This window comes from Cucurbita pepo, chromosome LG12 (assembly GCF_002806865.2).
Source record: "Cucurbita pepo subsp. pepo cultivar mu-cu-16 chromosome LG12, ASM280686v2, whole genome shotgun sequence".
NCBI lineage: Eukaryota > Viridiplantae > Streptophyta > Magnoliopsida > Cucurbitales > Cucurbitaceae > Cucurbita > Cucurbita pepo.
The window spans coordinates 9,481,882-9,501,654 of NC_036649.1; the positions used below are offsets into that span (position 1 = coordinate 9,481,882).

The following is a 19,773-nucleotide window of genomic DNA, read 5'->3' on the forward strand; positions in this document are numbered from 1 at the left end:
TTACTTTCAAATTGAATATTAAAAAAAAAAAAAAAAAGTCATAGAAGAAAAAGAAAATTAAAATAATAATAATTTAAATTATTGTATGTTTGAATTGGGACCCACAAGTTATGAATTTGAATTATAATGAATAATAAAGCTCTAATCCACGTGTGGGGTGACATTGTGATGACATAAACAATAAATTTATCATGAAAGACAGCATTAATGTTGAACGTGTGCTCGATACTACTCGAGTTCAGAAAATTAATCCAACCCAATTCGAAATCCTAATCTAACATAACCCAATCCTTATATTTCGAGTTGGGTCGGTTCGGGTTCAATGTATAGCTCTCATTTGAGTTCAGGTTCATATAGGTGTTCGTTCCAAATTGTTTTCGGACAACATGCATACACAACAGATTTTAATTTTTTTTAATGCTATTGACTATTTTGTTGATTATTCCGAGCGGAACCGTCGATTTAGAAATAACATTGACTCGGTTTTCTCCCGATATAAACACAAAGATAAACATAATTAAAAATTTTAAAATTATTTAGACAAATTTAAAACTTTTGGAAATATGTAGCAAAATTGGGAAATAATAGATTTAGCAAAAGCCGCTGACAAAACGTCGACGTTTAATTCACCTTCGAGGCTTCGGTTCCTCAACCTGCCTTGAGAGAAGGGTTTTGCAAAAACCTCGCAACAGCGCAGCAGATCATTCAGTTTCAGTGCCACAATGAGAAGAAACGCCTCAATTTCACTTCTTTTTCACTCCAATCGTATCAATCTCCGCTCACTTTCATCCCTCATTTCGCCGAAGTTCATTTCCGATCCTTCCCCTTCATATTCCTCCCCTGTTTCAGCCCCCCATCTCAATCCCTGCACCAAAAACCATGGATTGTTCTTCAAGTTCAACCGATTTCAAGCAAGCCCATCTCGGAATTTGGAAACCCTTGTGGAGAAACGCCCTCAAATTTCTTCAAGACAGCGAAAATTCAAGGAGAAATCCGAGCTTGAGGAGGCTTTTGAATCTGCAAACACTGTTGATGAAATGGTCAAGGCGTTTAAGGACATGGAATCCACTTTTGAAGAGAGGGATCTCGGGTTGGCTTCCTTGAAAATCGGTCTGAAACTCGAGCAAGAAGATGAGGATCCTGAAAAGATACTGGTTTATGCTACTAGAGCTTTGAAAGCCTTGGATAAAGATGATAATGGGAAACCTTCTTTACCTGTTGCTATGACTTTACAATTGTTGGGTTCTGTTAATTATAGCTTGAAAAGGTTTAGTGACAGCTTGGGGTACTTAAATAGGGCTAATAGGATTCTAGGTCAGTTAGAGGAGAGTGGCTTTAGTGCTGAGGGTATTAGGCCAGTGCTTCATGCTGTGCAACTTGAGTTGGCAAATGTTAAGACTGCAATGGGGCGGAGAGAAGAAGCTCTTGCTAATCTCAGGAAGTGTTTAGAGATCAAGGAGTTAACCTTGGAGAAGGATAGTCGAGAACTGGGGAAGGCGAATCGAGATTTGGCAGAAGCTTATGTTGCTATATTGAACTTCAAGGATGCTCTTCCCTTTTGTATGCAGGCATTGGAGATACACAAGAAGCAGTTGGGGCATAATTCAGTTGAAGTTGCTCATGATAGGAGGCTTCTTGGGGTGATTTATAGTGGGTTGGAAGAACATCAAAAGGCATTGGAGCAGAATGAATTGTCTCAGAAGGTTTTGAAGAACTGGGGCCTTAATTCTGATTTACTTCGTGCAGAAATCGATGCTGCTAATATGCAAATTGCGCTTGGTAGGTACGATGAGGCCATCAGTACTCTTAAGGATGTTGTTCAGCATACCGAAAAAGACAGCGAAACTCAGGCAGTGGTGTTTATCTCAATGGGAAAAGTGTTGTATAATCAGGAAAAGTTTGCTGATGCAAAGAGATGTTTAGAGATTGCTACTCGAATTTTTGACAAGAAAGAAGCAGCTTCTCCAGTTGCAGCTGCTGAGGCGTATTCAGAGATATCAATGCAGTATGAGTCGATGAACGAGTTTGAAACTGCAATTTCTTTATTGAAAAGATCTCTAGCTTTGCTTGAGAAGCTTCCTCAAGAACAGCACTCAGAAGGTAGTGTTTCAGCTAGATTAGGGTGGTTGCTACTGTTGACTGGTAAAGTTCATGAAGCTATTCCATACTTGGAGGGTGCAGCAGAGACTTTGAAAGAGAGTTTTGGTTCCAAGCATTTTGGAGTTGGATATATATACAATAATCTTGGAGCTGCGTATTTGGAACTCGAGAGACCTCAATCGGCTGCGCAGATGTTCGCAATGGCAAAGGACATTATGGACGTATCACTTGGCCCCCATCACGCAGATTCCATTGAAGCCTGTCAGAATCTTGCAAAAGCATATGGCTCATTGGGAAGGTATGGTTACTTTCAAGTGTTTTACTCATTATCATTCTTTGACATCCTTATTGAGGTAGTTAGGTTTTATGGCATTGAGACACAGAACCATATGGATTAGGGAGATCCAAGTGTTTTGTATTGAATGGTAGAGTAGGAAACCGATCCATGTAATGTCTTCTGACCAGGTGTAGAAACCTCTTCTTAGTAGACGCATTTTAAAACCGTGAGGCTGATGGCGATACGTAATGGGCCAAAGCGGACATTACCTACTAGCGATGAGTTTGGGCTGTTACAAATGGTATCAGAGTCAGACACCAGGTGGTGTGCCAACGAGGACGTTGAGCCCCCAAGGGGGGTGGATTGTGAGATCCCATATCGGTTGGAGAGGGGAACGAAGCATTCCTTATAAGGGTGTGGAAACCTCTCCCTAGTAGATGTGTCTTAAAACCATGAGGCTAACAGCGATACGTAACAAGCCAAAACGAACAATATCTGCTAGCAGTGGGCTTGGACTGTTATAGGATTCTAATCGATTTTTGGGCTACCCAAACTAATAGGTTGATCTTGGAATTGAATTTCCTTCGAGAGTCACTTGAAAGACATGATAAATATCCTAGGAAGCACAAACAAGCTAAAAAACGTGTATGGATTAAATATAGTTTTTTAAATTTTGGACACGGCTGGATATTGCTTGGTCACGTCTCGAAAAAATATTTAACCTAAAAACTAGGAAGAATAGAGGTTTCCTTATAGAACCCTTATATCTTCATCAATCATAAAGAGTTAGGACGACGTCTTCTTTCTCTAGCCATAATCATCTCAACTTTTCTATATCTTTTAAGATTTCAAATATGTTTGATGATTTTACTTCTATGTTTATAGTGAAGTATATTTGTTTCTATGTTATGTTTGAACGAAAAAACGTGTCCCCAACGCGTTCATGTCCCTACTTTTTTTAGACATCGACATGTCACTGTGTCTGTCCCGTGTTTGTGTCTACATCCCATGTTTGTGTCTGTGCTTCTTGGTAGATATCTCCCTACTATTTGGAATAGAATATTAAAGGGCAGAGGGCTTTCGCTGGTCCTGTTCTTGGTTTATTTATCATTTGTTATTGAATGATGCAAAAACGTGCAGAAAGTTGTGGTTTTCTACCAATATTCATGATAAACACCTTTGTTGCTTGCATCAATATATGATTATGCAGCAATTGGGGTAGTGGGGTCATTCTTGATCTCATTAATTTACTCTTTTTTTTGTGTGTATTGGTGCCAGTTACGCCCTTGCAATTGAATTCCAAGAGCAAGTGGTTGATGCTTGGGAAGGCCATGGCTCAACTGCAGAAGACGAACTTAGAGAAGCGCAGCGAATGCTCGAACAATTGAAGAGGAAAGCACACGGTAAGTCGAAAATCGAGCTCTCGATGAAGGCCTTGCCCCTACCTCATTCCTCCACCTCTTCCAAAACTCTGCAGCCTGATATTCCCAGCAGTCAGAAACATCAATAGCCACGATATATCAAATCTGATAAGCTATTTTACGACTCCAGATAAATCGATAGATCGGATCAATCTTCTTGGTAAGTTTTACCATATGAAAGCTCGGATACTTTCGGAAATACGTTCCTTTAAAGCCTCTGTCATCTTTTGTGCATAGCGGGAACGACCTTGAAATATAAGACCCTATGTTTTGCATACATGTCTTTCTACCCTGCTAGGAAATGTATTCACTGAAAGCTATATCCCCGGGAAAGAGACGACTGCAGTAACTCGTAGAATTATCGAATCGGACGGGTGCTTTTTTTGAAACCAACTCCATAGTCCCATGTTCAGAGCTCTGCATGATGCTCACAACTCATAATTTTTGTTCTGAAGTATTGCTTTTGTTTGAACTCGTCATAATTTTTATAGATGTTATTTTTCGAATTTTTAAATATAATAAAAGAAAATTTTTATTTTTATCTTGTATGTCTAATAATTTTATGAATTTTTTACTAAATTCAAAATTTTAAAAAAATAATTGAACTATTAGGCATAAATGTGTTGTATACTAAGAAAATCTTTTCCTAATATTTAATATCTTAATTCTAAAGATGGAAAATTAATTAATTAAACTCTTTAATAATCAATGCATTATTATATAAGTTGTGTCTACCAATACAAATCACAACGGAATAAAATGACAATGATATATAGAAAAATATTCCATATCATATCCGAGCCATCCAATAACATATCAATAATATTCTGGAACTGTAAGATACAAAATTGGGCACGATAATTTGAATTTCATAATGGGTCTCAAAACACTCTGGACTCCAAACCATGCTGGCATCTAAGAAAAGGAAATGACTTGAAAAAGAATATATAATGGGTGGAAAAATAAATAGGCCAATGGACAGAAAGCCTCCACAATGTATGCACACAATATACAGAATTACACCAAGGAATGGAATATACTACCAACTAACACTTCTTCACATCAGAAATTACATTGCATGCAAGCAAGCAAGCATTGTTGCTAAGCGTCAATGGCGGTTCCCGTCCTAGCTTGCGAAATTCGATTGGCGTAAATTGTAACCAAACGTAGTTGAGTGCTGTTGAGTCCCTCCAAGTGTGGCAAAAATTGTTTCCCCAGCATTATGTAGATGTCAACAAGACAGAAGACAACAGTCTGCAGCAAATTGGCAGCGAATAGGCTATGTGAGATATGGATGGATGCCTTTTGTTATCTTATTTACTTTATAGGGAGGCAGGGCAAGGGGAGTATCATTCCTGTCGATGAATAAAAGAATGAAAAACAGTCGGCCATTACCTTTCTCACATCAGCACTCTGGTGTCCAAATGCTTCAAAGAGAGCAGGCAAAAAAGTGGGCAACTGTGTCATCAACTCTTCTTGTGACAGCCGACCGACAAGCTGAAAAACCAAGTAGCAGAAGGTAAGAATCCAAAACCAATGAATAACAGTAACTGCTGTGCAACAGTGCTCTGAAGTACGTGAGAATAGTTTAGTGGATGAAAATTTGGAGAGGGAAATGGAGGCAGTTTTGAACCTCAAAACTACTATCTTATTTGTGTGTGTGTGTGCTTGGGTGGGCGGGGGCGGGGGCGGGGGCGGGGGCGGGGGCGGGGACAGGGGATAGGACAGGGGATATGCGTGTAACAAGAGTTTGTAACAAGGTTACTAAAGGAATAAACCTTTGTCAAGCAATTGATGCATGTAACAAGAGTTTTCTCATCCTCGGTAACCAACAGAGGAGTAATAACCTGCAAAATAAAGTACATGGCGCATGTTATACTAAATCTTAAGAGCTNAAAAAAAAAAAAAAAAAAAAAAAAAAATTAAACAGAATAATCAGTTAAAAACAAAATCTACATCTCTAGGGCTATTGTTTTCTCTTTCCCGATACATTATATTATCAATGAAATTGTGAAGGAATTGAAAATGAAGAACTATCCACAGGTGATATCCATGAAGAGAAAAATAGAATGCAAAGATACATACACTTAAGCATCTGAATGGATCATACTGAGATAACACAACAGTCAGGCAATGCTCTGCATCACTTGATACCTGAATAAAGGGTACAAGGAAGAGGAAGCAATTTTAGACGGGTAAAAACAGGCAAAAGAAGTTCCAGAATGCTAAGAGAAGTTACTTTGGGAATAATGTCCTTGGTAACATGAAGCAGTTTCTCAATAACGATCTCAACAGAATCTTCCATAGAGTCCCTCTGGAATTACAAATTGAAGGATAAAAATGAGAATACACTAAAGAAGGAAAAAATCATCCACAAAGTACTACGGAAATGTTGAATAGTTATGTTCAATAGCACAAATGCAGCATCCCATAAAGCATCAGAAAAATAATGTTCAACTTACCTGATTCTTAATCATTTCAGTTATCAATGAAAGAGCAAGCTCACGTACTGAGGAATCAGAATTATCAAACACTTCCAGTATCACTGTCAAAATTTGATTGAAGTACTGCAAGTGGAAAAACAAACTATGAGACGAAAATCGACCCATAGCAAAAGGAAGCAAAGCAAAACCATCAACCAAGTTTCGGGTCGTTGCATTTCAAGGCTGGAATCTGGGAAGAAATCTCGGCAGTGGCATAATGGGATTCTATATAAACTACGATTGATTTAGTTTTTTCATTTGATGGGAAACAAAGGAAAAAATATATTCATCAAAAGCAGAGAACACAGCCTAGAGGCTTTAGGGATGATGGATCCTTAAACACCATTCAGAGGGCAAAAAAGGGCCTCAGATTTAATTATGGAAAGGTTTGCTACATATGATAAGTTTAAAAAATAACAAATTTGTTAGAAGAGTTAATGAAAAAGCTAAGCCACACTTGCTCTTACAGAAGAACGCACATCTAGGTGTTAGGACTTCAATTCTTAAGTGAGGCGCCCTAGTTGGGCCTAAATAATGAATTCTACAACACAGCTCAGGGGATGACCCTCAATGTTCATGAACCTCAGCTAAATTCCCCCATCAAAAAGCTGATATTCCCCCCCCCCCACAAAAAAAAAAAGAATATATATTAATAATAATTATTAAAATAAATATATAAAAAGGCACCACCAATTGTTTTGAGTTCTTCAAGAGAAAATATGAACTATCAATAGATCTAGAGTTGGACCATACCTTGGACCAAATGGACGGATCATTACTTATGGAAGTTTCAATTAACTGCTGAAGCGCACTGCATTTGCTTGCAGAAGGGCTTTCGCTATTGCCAGTACTGATCTGCAGAAAGAGGACAACATATATCATTTACCCATCATCCTTATCATCTCACATACCACCTAATGCAAGGATATAAAATTCTTAAAGCTAAAGTGAATTAAAATATCTAATGGATAAAAACATTAATTTGTAAAAACAAATCCATTCGTAGAGCAGTCACCAGGTGAAGAATTTGAGGAATGCTAGGGCCTGTATCCACCATGGAGTTGACAGTTTTAGTTTTGTGTTGGTGAGATTCAAGTTCTAGTGAAGCCTCGTCATTGTATGCAGCATTTTCAGCAATTCTTAAGTGGTCGCTGTCAATCTCACCGTTGACCAAATGCAGGGAAGATAAATCATCGAAATTAACACTATTAGCATCATTTTCCACCAGACTTGTCCGTGATCCAAGGTTCGGATCAGTGGAATTTTCCAAATAATGCATATCTTTGGTTTTCACATTAATAACATCATTGCAGGAACCATAATCAAAATTATGGTACAAATTCTCACAAACTTCGTCAGAAGTAGCAGCCTGACCAATGCTCCTCGTTACCAGGGTTGATTCCTGGTTCATATTCCACTTCATACCACTCTTGTCATCAAGAGAACCAGCTGAATATCTACCAAAAAATTGACTCTTTTTGGACATACTAACATACCCTTCCTCAGAAGATGTTCCAACCACATCAGATGGGTCATACAAGGACTTGGGTCGTTGACGTTCCTTCTTGTTCTGTAAGAAGTTCATCAAGTCCACCTCAATGCGAGGTGTATATTGTTTAAGAGCTCGCCTCAAGGAATTTTGTTCTTCAACTGATAGGCTAAGAATATAATTCAAGACAGCTGCTGGTTCAAAGTGTGAATAAACAGATATGATGCATGTAATGGCTGATTCCTTCAACTTGGTGTTTTTATCATAAACCAATGGTGTCAATTTAGCGAGCCATAACTTTAGGATGCCATTATTACTAAAGCCCTCAGAATTTACTACATGCTTGTTAAAAGAATTTATAGCAAACTCAATAACAGCCAGCTTTGCCTTTGGTGACCGCTGTTCATCCAAAGAACGGAGTAAAGCAGGTAAGAGAGAATCGGTACTATAAGTTTTACTAACAATTTCCAAAGTTGTCGAGCAGGGTTGTCTAACTAACTCCTTTGGGTCAATCAACCGAGAGAAAACATGGGGTAAGATCCTTTCCATATAGCTCTCAAATGGCTTTCGGCAGGTTGGAATTATATCAGCCAGTGTTGAAAGTGCAGCCTGTGCAACTTTATGGTGTGGGTCATCCAAGTGCTGGAAAAACAACTTCATTACCTTCTCAAAATTTTGAAGCACTTCCTGTATTCCTTTTGAACCCTGCTGCAGCAGAGACTGAAGATAATTAAAGGTGCCAACCCTAGTACACCAGTCAGAAGATGGGTTAAGTCCCTCACTAAGAGCATCACTGAGAGATGCTGGACTGTCAACGTAACTTGACATTTCTCCAAGTGGTAGCTGGCTATCATCAAAACTCCTACGCCTGGTTGCAGACATTCGCCCACCTGCATTCTTTCTCAACAGTGGTCTCTGGAAGTTGGGAATATAACTATTATGAGAATCCTTGTAACTCCCATCCCTATAAGATGCATCCAAGTAATGCTTCTCAATTTGTGGAGTAATATACCGCTTAGCCTCTCTAATATCATTATTCTCTTCAACGAAACCCCTTTCTTGGTGTCGATCAACAACCCGCTTTGCTGAGTACGATGAAAAAGTAGACAAAGGTTCGTTAGCCACATTGGTGCGATGTGACAATTTACCAGAACATTTGGAAGCTTGAATTTGACTGATGATATCAGATAAGCCCAATCCACCTTGACGGCTCCTAATTTTATTCGTATTTGACGCAGTTAGATCAGCTGCAGAAGAGTTACTGAAATGATTAGATGCGGGCAGAGCTTGAGGAAAAGGTGGATCACGAGATGATGGAGGGTCAACTCCTGCACTAGGGGAAGTAAGAGGAAAATTTAGCCGCTCACACATATCAAATTTAGCTAGATGTTTCAAAACAGATAAGAGCAAGAATAAACCTAAGAGCTCAAGGGTGATTACGAAAACTAATTAACAGTAAATGTCATTGGGTACCTAGATCCAAACTCGATGATCGAAGATTTGGGTTGTGTTTCTCAGATAAATCCAAGCCTCTGAGCATGCTTTCAATTGCACTGACCTTCTGTTTGCTCGAATGCAACACACTCTCCAAACTACGTTCAGGACCATCACCAGAAGTCTTTGACTGAGACAGAATTCCAGAAGAGAGCGATGTCCCAGATGATAAACTTGAACTTCTATCCATAGCAACAATAGCAGAAGTTCCATATCCAGGTAAGCTTGAACCAGTAGATGGTTGAGAGTTGAGTGACATCATTGTACCTCTATCACGAACAGATGGAGAAGCATGTCGCCTATGTATACCCCCATCCTCTTCATTAATTAACTGGACGAAAGCTTGGAATTTAGACACTGGTACATTCAGTAATGGAATGTTTATCAAAACCTCTTTCAAATGAAAGTAGACCATACCCTTTGAATCACAAGGTCAAATGAGGAAAATAATCGTCTGGAACGCTCTGGCCAAGTTTTTGCAAACATCCTGTATAATACTCGTGCAGTGGCTCGAACCTATCAAGTAAATATACTACAAGTGAGGTGGTGATAAGAGTGAGATGAAATGGAATGTCATACCCACATGACTTCAGATATGTAGTAATGTAATGGCAGTTAAAATTTCTAATGTTCCAATATTTTAAATTGAACATAATTATAGAATTAAAGGAAAACAACAAAGGAGGGTCTAAGGATAAGGAGTGGCTATACCAATTTAAGTAATTAAGAAATTCAGACATGGCAGAGGCTATTATTAAATCTTTCTTTTTTTAGGAAAAATGAAACACTACAAAAAAATTGACCATCATTTCAAATGAACATACTTCAAAAGGCAAAAACAAATTCTCTCTACAAAGTAATGAAATTCAAATTCTTTTTTTAATAATTTACCTCACTCATTGCATCAGCAACACAGCACCTGATTAGATCCTCAAATAAATCAGCAGATCGCTGAATCTCAGGTGCATCAGGCCAGTGCTCAAGAATGAGAAGTGCATATTCACAACATCTATGATACAATAGACATAATAGAAATCAGGAGAATAAAGTTACTGTATGAGTTTCTGAAAAGTGAAGAAATTCTCACCGTGCACGTAGTACAGCATTTCGATCACTTTTTGCACTATCAGCTATGCGAGGAAGCACACGTGCAACTTTACAGTTACGCAGCATCTAGATGAAAAAGAAAATAAACCTACTTTAACCTTAGTTGATGGGGTTTCATAAAGTCAGGAACATACCCATGTAGATAGCTGGTTTGTGATAATTTACTAATTTTTCCCCAATTATACAACCTATAGAACAGTAGATCGGACTGATTGTTCTTTTCCTAATAAGGACAACATACTAGTATCAAACACCACATCTCAAACCAGAAATGAAAAATCTAATACAATTGGTGACAACCAAAAGACATACCCTACTCACAAAACATAAAGCCCATGAAAAGAAGTTGAGCTACACAAAGGAGTTCCAGTCAAGTAAAATAGACAATGAGAACAATCACAAAAAGGCCTTGTCAAGAAAGTCCAAAGAGAAGTGCAGAATCTAACAAGAAACCAAACATCATTGGAAGACCTCTCCCAACCCCTGAATATTCTACTATTTCTCTCACTCCAATGAGCTCACAAAATAGCAAACACCCAGCCCTCCACAAAGAAGAAGCCCCTTCTCGTGGAAAGGCGAACAGAGAAGGAGATCCTCGAAAGTCACAGCAACCCTAAAAGCTGGAAAACAAAAACCAAACACCTCAAAGAATCAACTTCAAACAGCACTGGCATAATCACACATCCATAGTATATGACCAACATACTCTACCACCCTTTGGCAAAGAATACAACAGAGCAACCCGACCAACAAAGTTCCCCTTGTCAAGATTCAAACCAAGGTGTTACCTATTCTATGCAAACTTTGCCACAAGGCATCAAACACCAAAAGAAAGAGAGGTAGGGAAAGCCTGTGAACGAACAACCAAACTGCAAAGACAAACATCTCTCCTTTCAGGGCTATACTGCAAATACAGAATTCCAAGGAAGAAAAGGCAAGTTCTCATAATGAGAGAATTGTAGCCACCGAGCGATTCCTCAAGGAGGACAACTAATAACTGGAGACCAATGGAGTAGAGGAATCTATCCTCTTACCACTTGTCCACCCAAAAGTAAGTATCTCCCGTTCACAAACGGGGAAAAGAAAGGAGCAAGGAAGTTCAGCAAAAATATCTTTCTACGAGTTTCTAGAAGTGCCTTTAACCCCACTAACAGTCCATTAAAAAGAGTGAGAACCATACTTGCTCATAGTAAACTTGTGCCATAAGACATCAAAATCATGATGGAATTGCGAAAGCCATTTATCCAAACGAGCCTGGTTCCTCGCCCTTACATTGCCCATCTCCTCAATCCAGCGACCTAGACACTACTTTCACCTTACAAATTTAGAACCTTTCGCCTAGTCAATCCCTCCAAACGAAAATCCCTCGGCTGATATTGCTAATCGTACTGGGGACTTTAAACAAGGACAAGAAATAAGTTGNAATTTTTCCCCAATTATACAACCTATAGAACAGTAGATCGGACTGATTGTTCTTTTCCTAATAAGGACAACATACTAGTATCAAACACCACATCTCAAACCAGAAATGAAAAATCTAATACAATTGGTGACAACCAAAAGACATACCCTACTCACAAAACATAAAGCCCATGAAAAGAAGTTGAGCTACACAAAGGAGTTCCAGTCAAGTAAAATAGACAATGAGAACAATCACAAAAAGGCCTTGTCAAGAAAGTCCAAAGAGAAGTGCAGAATCTAACAAGAAACCAAACATCATTGGAAGACCTCTCCCAACCCCTGAATATTCTACTATTTCTCTCACTCCAATGAGCTCACAAAATAGCAAACACCCAGCCCTCCACAAAGAAGAAGCCCCTTCTCGTGGAAAGGCGAACAGAGAAGGAGATCCTCGAAAGTCACAGCAACCCTAAAAGCTGGAAAACAAAAACCAAACACCTCAAAGAATCAACTTCAAACAGCACTGGCATAATCACACATCCATAGTATATGACCAACATACTCTACCACCCTTTGGCAAAGAATACAACAGAGCAACCCGACCAACAAAGTTCCCCTTGTCAAGATTCAAACCAAGGTGTTACCTATTCTATGCAAACTTTGCCACAAGGCATCAAACACCAAAAGAAAGAGAGGTAGGGAAAGCCTGTGAACGAACAACCAAACTGCAAAGACAAACATCTCTCCTTTCAGGGCTATACTGCAAATACAGAATTCCAAGGAAGAAAAGGCAAGTTCTCATAATGAGAGAATTGTAGCCACCGAGCGATTCCTCAAGGAGGACAACTAATAACTGGAGACCAATGGAGTAGAGGAATCTATCCTCTTACCACTTGTCCACCCAAAAGTAAGTATCTCCCGTTCACAAACGGGGAAAAGAAAGGAGCAAGGAAGTTCAGCAAAAATATCTTTCTACGAGTTTCTAGAAGTGCCTTTAACCCCACTAACAGTCCATTAAAAAGAGTGAGAACCATACTTGCTCATAGTAAACTTGTGCCATAAGACATCAAAATCATGATGGAATTGCGAAAGCCATTTATCCAAACGAGCCTGGTTCCTCGCCCTTACATTGCCCATCTCCTCAATCCAGCGACCTAGACACTACTTTCACCTTACAAATTTAGAACCTTTCGCCTAGTCAATCCCTCCAAACGAAAATCCCTCGGCTGATATTGCTAATCGTACTGGGGACTTTAAACAAGGACAAGAAATAAGTTGAAATTCCCTTCAAAATCAACTAGATAAGAAAAAACTCTTCCTCCAAGATACAAACCTCTTTCGAGTCTTACCGATGATGAAATACAAGAAGCATACGGGAGGGAGGAAGCTGTCATTAGGACCCCAACCTTTTATTTATTATTTATTATTATTAATTTGTCAGCGAAACTATGTTACTGGGAAAACTATATTATCATGTATAGCTCATCAATAAATAATTTTATTTAAAGTTTTCCTCTTCTCCCAATGTGAATTTCAAGTACTTCAATAAATTCATTATGAACCCTCCAAGTCAATTGTCAATGGAAATTGCTAATTGAGTGCAATGTGTTAGTTAGGTGTATATATATATATGTGTGTGTGTGTGTGTGTGTAGTAAAGAACCAGTTTGTCTAGAAAAATGAAAGTATAAAAGGGCTCACAAAAACGGCAACCTAGGGAAAGAAGCCAAAACAACAATAAAGTTCTAACAAGACAAAAGAATACAAAAGGAGTAAAAGAGTAATGGTTAATAAAGAAATAACAATACCGTTTTTATGCAATTATCAGCGGATTCTGCAATTACAAGTACAGTAATAACAACCAGCTTGAAAAGGACCTGGAAACAAAGCAGACAACAAAAACAAATTAGGATTCCCAGCATGATAACAACAGTTTTACAAGATCTTTCACTTACTGGAATAAACATTTCAGCGCAGGCTTCAAAATCTCCCAAAAGTTCCTTGGACAAAAAGCATAACAAATGGCAAGCCTGAAATACGAAGTAGAATTGAGAGAAAGAAAAGCCATCGTTTTTAAGGGAAACGAGTATTTCACTATATATGAAATAGTACAAAAAGAGGGAAGGAACCACTAACCCAATAATGGAATAACAAAAAATTCATCCATTTGAACGGAAGTATTGTAAGACTGTTCTCAGAAAAGGGTGTTTGCATTTACACCAGTAAAAAGCCAAAAAGAGATCCGTGCTTAAGGAGCCACAAGGAAAACTCACTAAAAACCCAGGAAATTACTAAACTTGTAATCTTCACCAGATAATGTTTCATATTCAACACACTAAACATGATATATTTATAAATAAAACAAATAGTTTCCCAACAACTATTGAAGCATACAAGAAAAAAATTAATACCACTTTGAATACACTAAATGTTAGTGTAACGACAATAGACAATAAACAACATAAATCATACACGAGATCTAGCGGCATCGGCACAAAAATTGAAATTTGGTTCATAATAAAACAAAACAAAAAAAAGATAAAAGTGCATTAGAAATCAATGGTTCAGACCTGTTTTACTATGCTAGATCTTCTATCAGATAATTGAGTACTGAGAGGTCCAACCATTTGTTTCAACAATCCCTTAAAACTTGGATAGTCAGCAGCTCCTATAAAAAAAATTAGAAAACATAAAATAAACATCATTCCAGAACACAAATGCATTGAGAACTCAGTTTCCGTTCCATCAAGCCTTCCCAAATGCCATAGATGGATAAAGAGAGAGTTCAGCCCATAAATAAGCTCAGGTAGCAGCAACAGTAGAACGATTGTGGCAATATAGCATCCTTTAAAACTGTAAGCATCCTTTAATACTGTAAACATCCTTTAAAAGAAGATTTATAAAGCATTTTATCACAAATTTTCCAACTTAACAAATTAAACATAATTGTGACTACTGTATTAATCAACATATGACATAATTGAATAATTTCATAAATGAAGAACTGCAATTTCATTGCAAAAGTAGATTTGTAACTTGCAAAATCACAGTTATGTCAACCTAACAAATTCAATGCATCCAAGCTACTATATCCATCAACATGTGACCTAATCCTACAGCGAGAGAAGAGAATAGTAAAACCTCCAGAAACAAGGCCCTCTACTCTCTGCATGGCTGCTATGCGAATAGACCAATCTTTTTCCGGAACAAGGATAGAAGCTATCTTCTCAATTTCTCTTATTAGCTCCTTCTCCGAATATACTTTTACAGGATCTACCTGCTTTTCAGTTACGTCACTTTCACCTGCACATGGCAGCAGTAACCTCCTAAGCGAAGTTAATTAAAAAATACCATAATCTAAGATTCTGGTTAGAAGGACCTGATTTCATCCATGATCTAAATTCCACCCAAAATATCTATTTTTTTTATTTATTGACACACTAGATATCCGTTTCACAATGAAGTACACAATTAAAAATGTTGAAATCTGAGCATTCAAATGATCCTTCTACATACTGTCTTTTAATGAAAAACCAAGGAGAAATTTCAAAATGTTCCTTCTACTGTGAAAAAGAGTGTAGTAATAACCTCTTAAATTGAAGTAGATAACGGATTACCAAATAAAAATATTCAAACCGAATGTCATAGTCAGCATGCAGAATAATGTGAAGTATAATGGTGTAGTTAAGACAGATGATCTTCATTACCTCTAACACATATAAAATTGATATTCTTTTTTTATTTATTGAAAAACCATACTTTCATAGAGCGAATGAAAGGATATACAAAGGGCAATAGTTCAGAGGGAAAAAAAATCTAAAAGAAAGGACGCGAACAATTAAGAAAGATACATAGACGATGAGGCCAGACACCAGAAGAAACCATTAAACCTAGTTGTAGGCGAAAACCATCCCCCAAACCTCTCCTCACCCATAACATTCCTCCTATTCCTCACCAAATATTCCACAAAATAGCTAAAAAGAAATTCATCCACAATAGTTCTCCCTTATTCCTAAATGGAGGATGAAGCAAGACCACCTCCCCCATCAAGTGACAGGAACTAATAAGGGCAAGGAAGATAATGAAAGAAGTAAAAAATGCATACTAAATCAAGAAACAAAGTTGCATCTCCAAAATCTTGTGATCCAAACTCTTTGACGCGCCTTTATATAAAACACACCACTCTTTTGAAAGAATTTGTTACACCTTTATGAGATAGGATTCATAAAGAGCTTGTTATATATATATATATTTGTAAGAAACGGAGCTAGACTATTCAAATAGAAAGAAAATGTTCCCATATCATTTGTTTTTACTAGAAAATTGAAATATAAACTAAAAACTGACCTCCAAAAAGAGAAACCTCTCTGTTAGAACTTTTAGCCTTTGGACTACTTTTCTTAGAGTTAATATTTACCGGCTTCATGTCTCCAACTGCAAAATTCCCTGTAAGTCCTTCCGAGGACCGAACTTGAGGCGTAATTTTTTCTAGACGGGCATTAATATCTTTCACCTATAGATAGATGATTATAAAAAATGATTATAGTAACGTCCATTTCCATAAATTACTTTACTACTTTAACTGAAATAGAATAAAACTTTCAGCTTCCAGCATTCCGTAATGAAAAAAGGACTAAAATCATCCTTATTACAAAAAGAGACAGGTGGGAAGAAGAGATAATGCTCGTAAAAAAAAAACCACTTACCATATAGGTAGGAAGGTGATGGCGCTGAAGCTCGTCACGCAACTGTGGTCCAGCCTGTGTATACATCTCCTGAAGAAAATAAATTTGAAGTCAAATCACTGAATTCAACAATAGATATAGCAACTGACAACTGACACTATCCAGACATAAGCTTGAACCAGAATATTTTATCAATGGATTCTAACTACCTTGCATGAAAAGTTTAAAATTTTCAAAAGACACATGCAAATATAATGAGGAAATGTTGTGAAGTTATAAGAATTTCTAACAAAATACCCGTCGTTGCAATAGGTTCAATATTGCTAACCTCAATACAGACTATAGCTGCTTCCCTAACTCCGGGATTTGGATCATTCAACATCTGCAAAATCTGTAGAAAAAAACTTTTAGAAGTTCACTTACCAAATTAGAAATAATTTCATCCAGAGGAAAAGGTTTTATTTATTTATTTATTTATTTTCTTTTTGTGTGTGGAAATTCAATTTTATACCGAAGGTAGTACAGCCCGCTGAAGTGTAAGCTCAGTTGATGCAAATAAACCAATGGCTGATGTAACAGTTCTTGCGAACTCTTCTCGTATTCTCCAGCTCTTATGTGACCACGCATAAGAGCCAGCTCTTTCAACAATGATTGTCGGTGAAGAAATCTGCATATAGCAACAGTTATTAGGTTTGGTGTGTGCGTTTTTTTCCCCCTTTCTGCAGGATCATATGAAGAAGACAAGAATTCACAAGCGGCAATGGCTCCTTCATATAATTCAGAATGTTTAGGGGGCGCAACCACCCCCCATCCCCACATAAAAAAGGAAAAACAAAACGTTCACTAAGATAATGGCCACCTGAAACTATTGGGTTGCCATCAGAAAGATACGTCAAAGTTAGTATTCTATGGTCATATGACCATGTTTGCAACCTACTTCTGAACAATAAGGAAAGGCAGAGATTGATACAGGCTATTCAAACTTCGAAGACTTTGTCGACTACCAATATCATAAAGTTCATAAGACATAGTCGGCAATCAGAATTAATGGGAAAAATATTGTTTAATGAATTGAACATATTTTGTAATGCTTGGGTTTTAAACATCGATAAAGCTGGGTCTACTGAGTAATCGAAGGCCGAGAAAAGATAAGAACTCGATACCCAACAAACAAAGACAATATCATAACCCTTCCTAGAAAATAACCATCACGACCGGATTAAACGTCATTTCAATAGACACATGCACAAAAATATCTAAGTAGTTGTGAATAGGGGAGAAAAAATATCGACCAAATGCCGAAGAAAGAACTAAGTCGAGTCCAAGTCATTAGAATTCAATCAAATTCAAGCAACTCAGAGAATTAATTCGGATTCATTGGCCACATAAACAGCAAGAAATGCTAGCATTGAATCCGCAGGCATTAAAGGCTCATCCAGTACCTCCATCAGAGTGAGCAAGAGCCTCCTGGCGGCTTCTCTCACAGGCTGCTTGGCATCACCCAACCGCTCGACGACGGCAGGGACAAGGGCATTAAAATGAAGCTTGAGATGCTCGCCAGAGAGCACAGCAGCAGAAGCCAAAGCCTGGAGAGCACCCTGGGAAACCCTAAAGTTGTTATCTTTGAGAAGATCGAGGCAGCAATCAACCAAGGCCGTAGTCTCAGCAGAATTCAAGCTCTTCCTGGAAGCTTCAAGAAGTTCATAGAGGCGTTCGACACCAGCCATGCGCTCTTTGGTGTCCTTGGCACGAGCCAGTTCCAATGCTTCCTCCATATCTGGGGTTGGTGAGCACGGATCCGACAGGCCAAAAGTCAGATCTGAACAAGAAACAGCAGAATTGGATGCGGATTCAGAGAAAAGAGGAAGAATTGCATGAAGTAGAGAGCATAAAGTAGGAAGTGAAGCCGCCACGCCAAGTAGCGGAGACAGAGTTCGAGCGGAAACGATGGAAGAGAAATTGAATGGGGGAATCGAATCGCCGCAAAATTAAGGAAGCGCAAACAAATTTCACCAACTGGCTCAGCTTCCGCAGACGAGAGAAGTGGGGAAGAAGAAGAAGAAGAGGAAGAAGAACAGTGGGAGTGAAGATTTGATGGAGGAAAGTGACTGTGGAGGGTGAGAGAGTGAAGAAATCCAAATTGAAATTAAAAAATTAGCATTCCATTTGCTTCTAATTTACGATTTCAACCACCTCCGCCCCACTTTTTATTTTCCCTTTTCTTTTTTAATTTTTTTTTTTTTTTAATTAGTTCTAACGGTAAAAAGATCGTGCTCTCCCTCCTTAATAAACCGCCACAGTCACTTTCCTTCTCGGCTCGTGTTGTCACCCGTCATTGTTGTCGACAGGTTGAGATCTAAAAGTTCCACATTATTTGTCCATTTAACTCACACGTTTAAAATTATGCTGAGACCCATCCAAAATGAGGTAGAGAATCCATCTAAAAGTTCCACATTATTTGTCCATTTAACTCACACATTTAAAATTATGTCGAGACCCATCCAAAATGAAGTAGAGAATCCCGATTAAAATAAACAATGAGAGAGGAACTCGGGAGAGATTTTTCCTCGGGAGGTTCATGGCCAAATCCCTCATCAAATTCACTATATATGTATATATCGAATTTTTAGAAATTATGTTACCTATCTTATTATATTAGTTATTTTACATTTTTTTTTTTAATAAAAATTATAGTGAATATAAATTATTTATGAAACTAATAATTAAAAAAAACAATATTTTTTAAATGGATTTATAGTTTATGTTTTTAGGGGAAAAAAACAAAATTAGATTGTTATGAAATGATTCAGAAAGAAGTTGTGTTGGCTTCATGATTACGTTGCTTGTTTTTGTTTGGCTAAAAAGGGAAGTAATAAGCAAAAACATAGGATACTATTCCTTCCTTCATGCTTTGCCATTCTTCAAACTTTTAAATCAATGGCCAATGCAACAATGATCCAAGAAATCAGATATAAAACACCGGGAATTTCTACAAAAATTATAACAATTCAAGCCCACCGTTAACCGATATTGTCCTCTTTGGACTTTCCCTTTCGGGCTTCCCCTCAAAGATTCTAAAACACGTCTGCAAGGGAGAAGTTTCCACACCCTTATAAAGTATGTTTCCAAGTCTACCACTAATTGATACGGTTCTTTTTGGACTTTTCCTTTCAGACTTCCCCTTAGATTTTAAATCACGTATGTAGGGGAGTGGTTTGCACACCCTTGTTTCGTTCTTCTCCCCAACCAACGTGAGATCTTACACTGGGGAATTGATAAGTATACGATAATTCCATGGAACAAAGACTCAAGATTAT

The 19,773-nt window shown here is 37.9% G+C and overlaps 2 protein-coding genes across 3 annotated transcripts; one reads left to right on the plus strand and one right to left on the minus strand.

Annotated features, from left to right (window-relative positions):
- Nucleotides 1-620: 620 nt before the first annotated feature.
- On the plus strand, nt 621-4,204 carry LOC111807576 (protein KINESIN LIGHT CHAIN-RELATED 1). Its single transcript, XM_023693357.1, has 2 exons — nt 621-2,398; nt 3,656-4,204. Exons 1-2 carry the CDS (start codon nt 723-725, stop codon nt 3,885-3,887), a joined length of 1,908 nt encoding a protein of 635 aa, XP_023549125.1. The 5' UTR covers nt 621-722; the 3' UTR covers nt 3,888-4,204.
- Nucleotides 4,205-4,569: 365 nt separating this feature from the next.
- On the minus strand, nt 4,570-18,605 carry LOC111806406 (CLIP-associated protein-like). Of its 2 annotated transcripts, none has more exons than XM_023691706.1 (21): nt 17,899-18,605; nt 16,968-17,123; nt 16,785-16,847; nt 16,478-16,546; nt 16,119-16,284; nt 14,913-15,074; nt 14,342-14,439; nt 13,727-13,801; nt 13,580-13,648; nt 10,352-10,437; nt 10,156-10,273; nt 9,682-9,780; nt 9,244-9,595; nt 7,297-9,017; nt 7,035-7,136; nt 6,261-6,365; nt 6,038-6,112; nt 5,884-5,952; nt 5,577-5,645; nt 5,194-5,295; nt 4,570-5,052 (listed from the first exon to the last, which is right to left on the minus strand). In XM_023691706.1, exons 1-21 carry the CDS (start codon nt 18,229-18,231, stop codon nt 4,900-4,902), a joined length of 4,242 nt encoding a protein of 1,413 aa, XP_023547474.1. In that variant the 5' UTR covers nt 18,232-18,605; the 3' UTR covers nt 4,570-4,899. The 2 variants fall into 2 exon arrangements, with proteins under 2 accessions (XP_023547474.1, XP_023547473.1); XM_023691705.1 differs by having other exon boundaries at nt 7,297-9,098.
- Between the last annotated feature and the right edge of the window lie 1,168 nt (nt 18,606-19,773).

Coding starts and splice junctions, on each gene's coding strand:
- LOC111806406 (XM_023691705.1), bottom strand. CDS start 18,231: ATGGAGGAAGCATTGGAACTGGCTCGTGCCAAGGACACCAAAGAGCGC. Junction 14,440..14,912: donor AGAGGGCCTTGTTTCTGGAG/GTTTTACTATTC, acceptor TTTTTTTTATAG/GAGCTGCTGACTATCCAAGT. Junction 6,366..7,034: donor ATCCGTCCATTTGGTCCAAG/GTATGGTCCAAC, acceptor TTCCACTTGCAG/TACTTCAATCAAATTTTGAC.
- LOC111807576 (XM_023693357.1), top strand. CDS start 723: ATGAGAAGAAACGCCTCAATTTCACTTCTTTTTCACTCCAATCGTATC. Junction 2,399..3,655: donor GCATATGGCTCATTGGGAAG/GTATGGTTACTT, acceptor TATTGGTGCCAG/TTACGCCCTTGCAATTGAAT.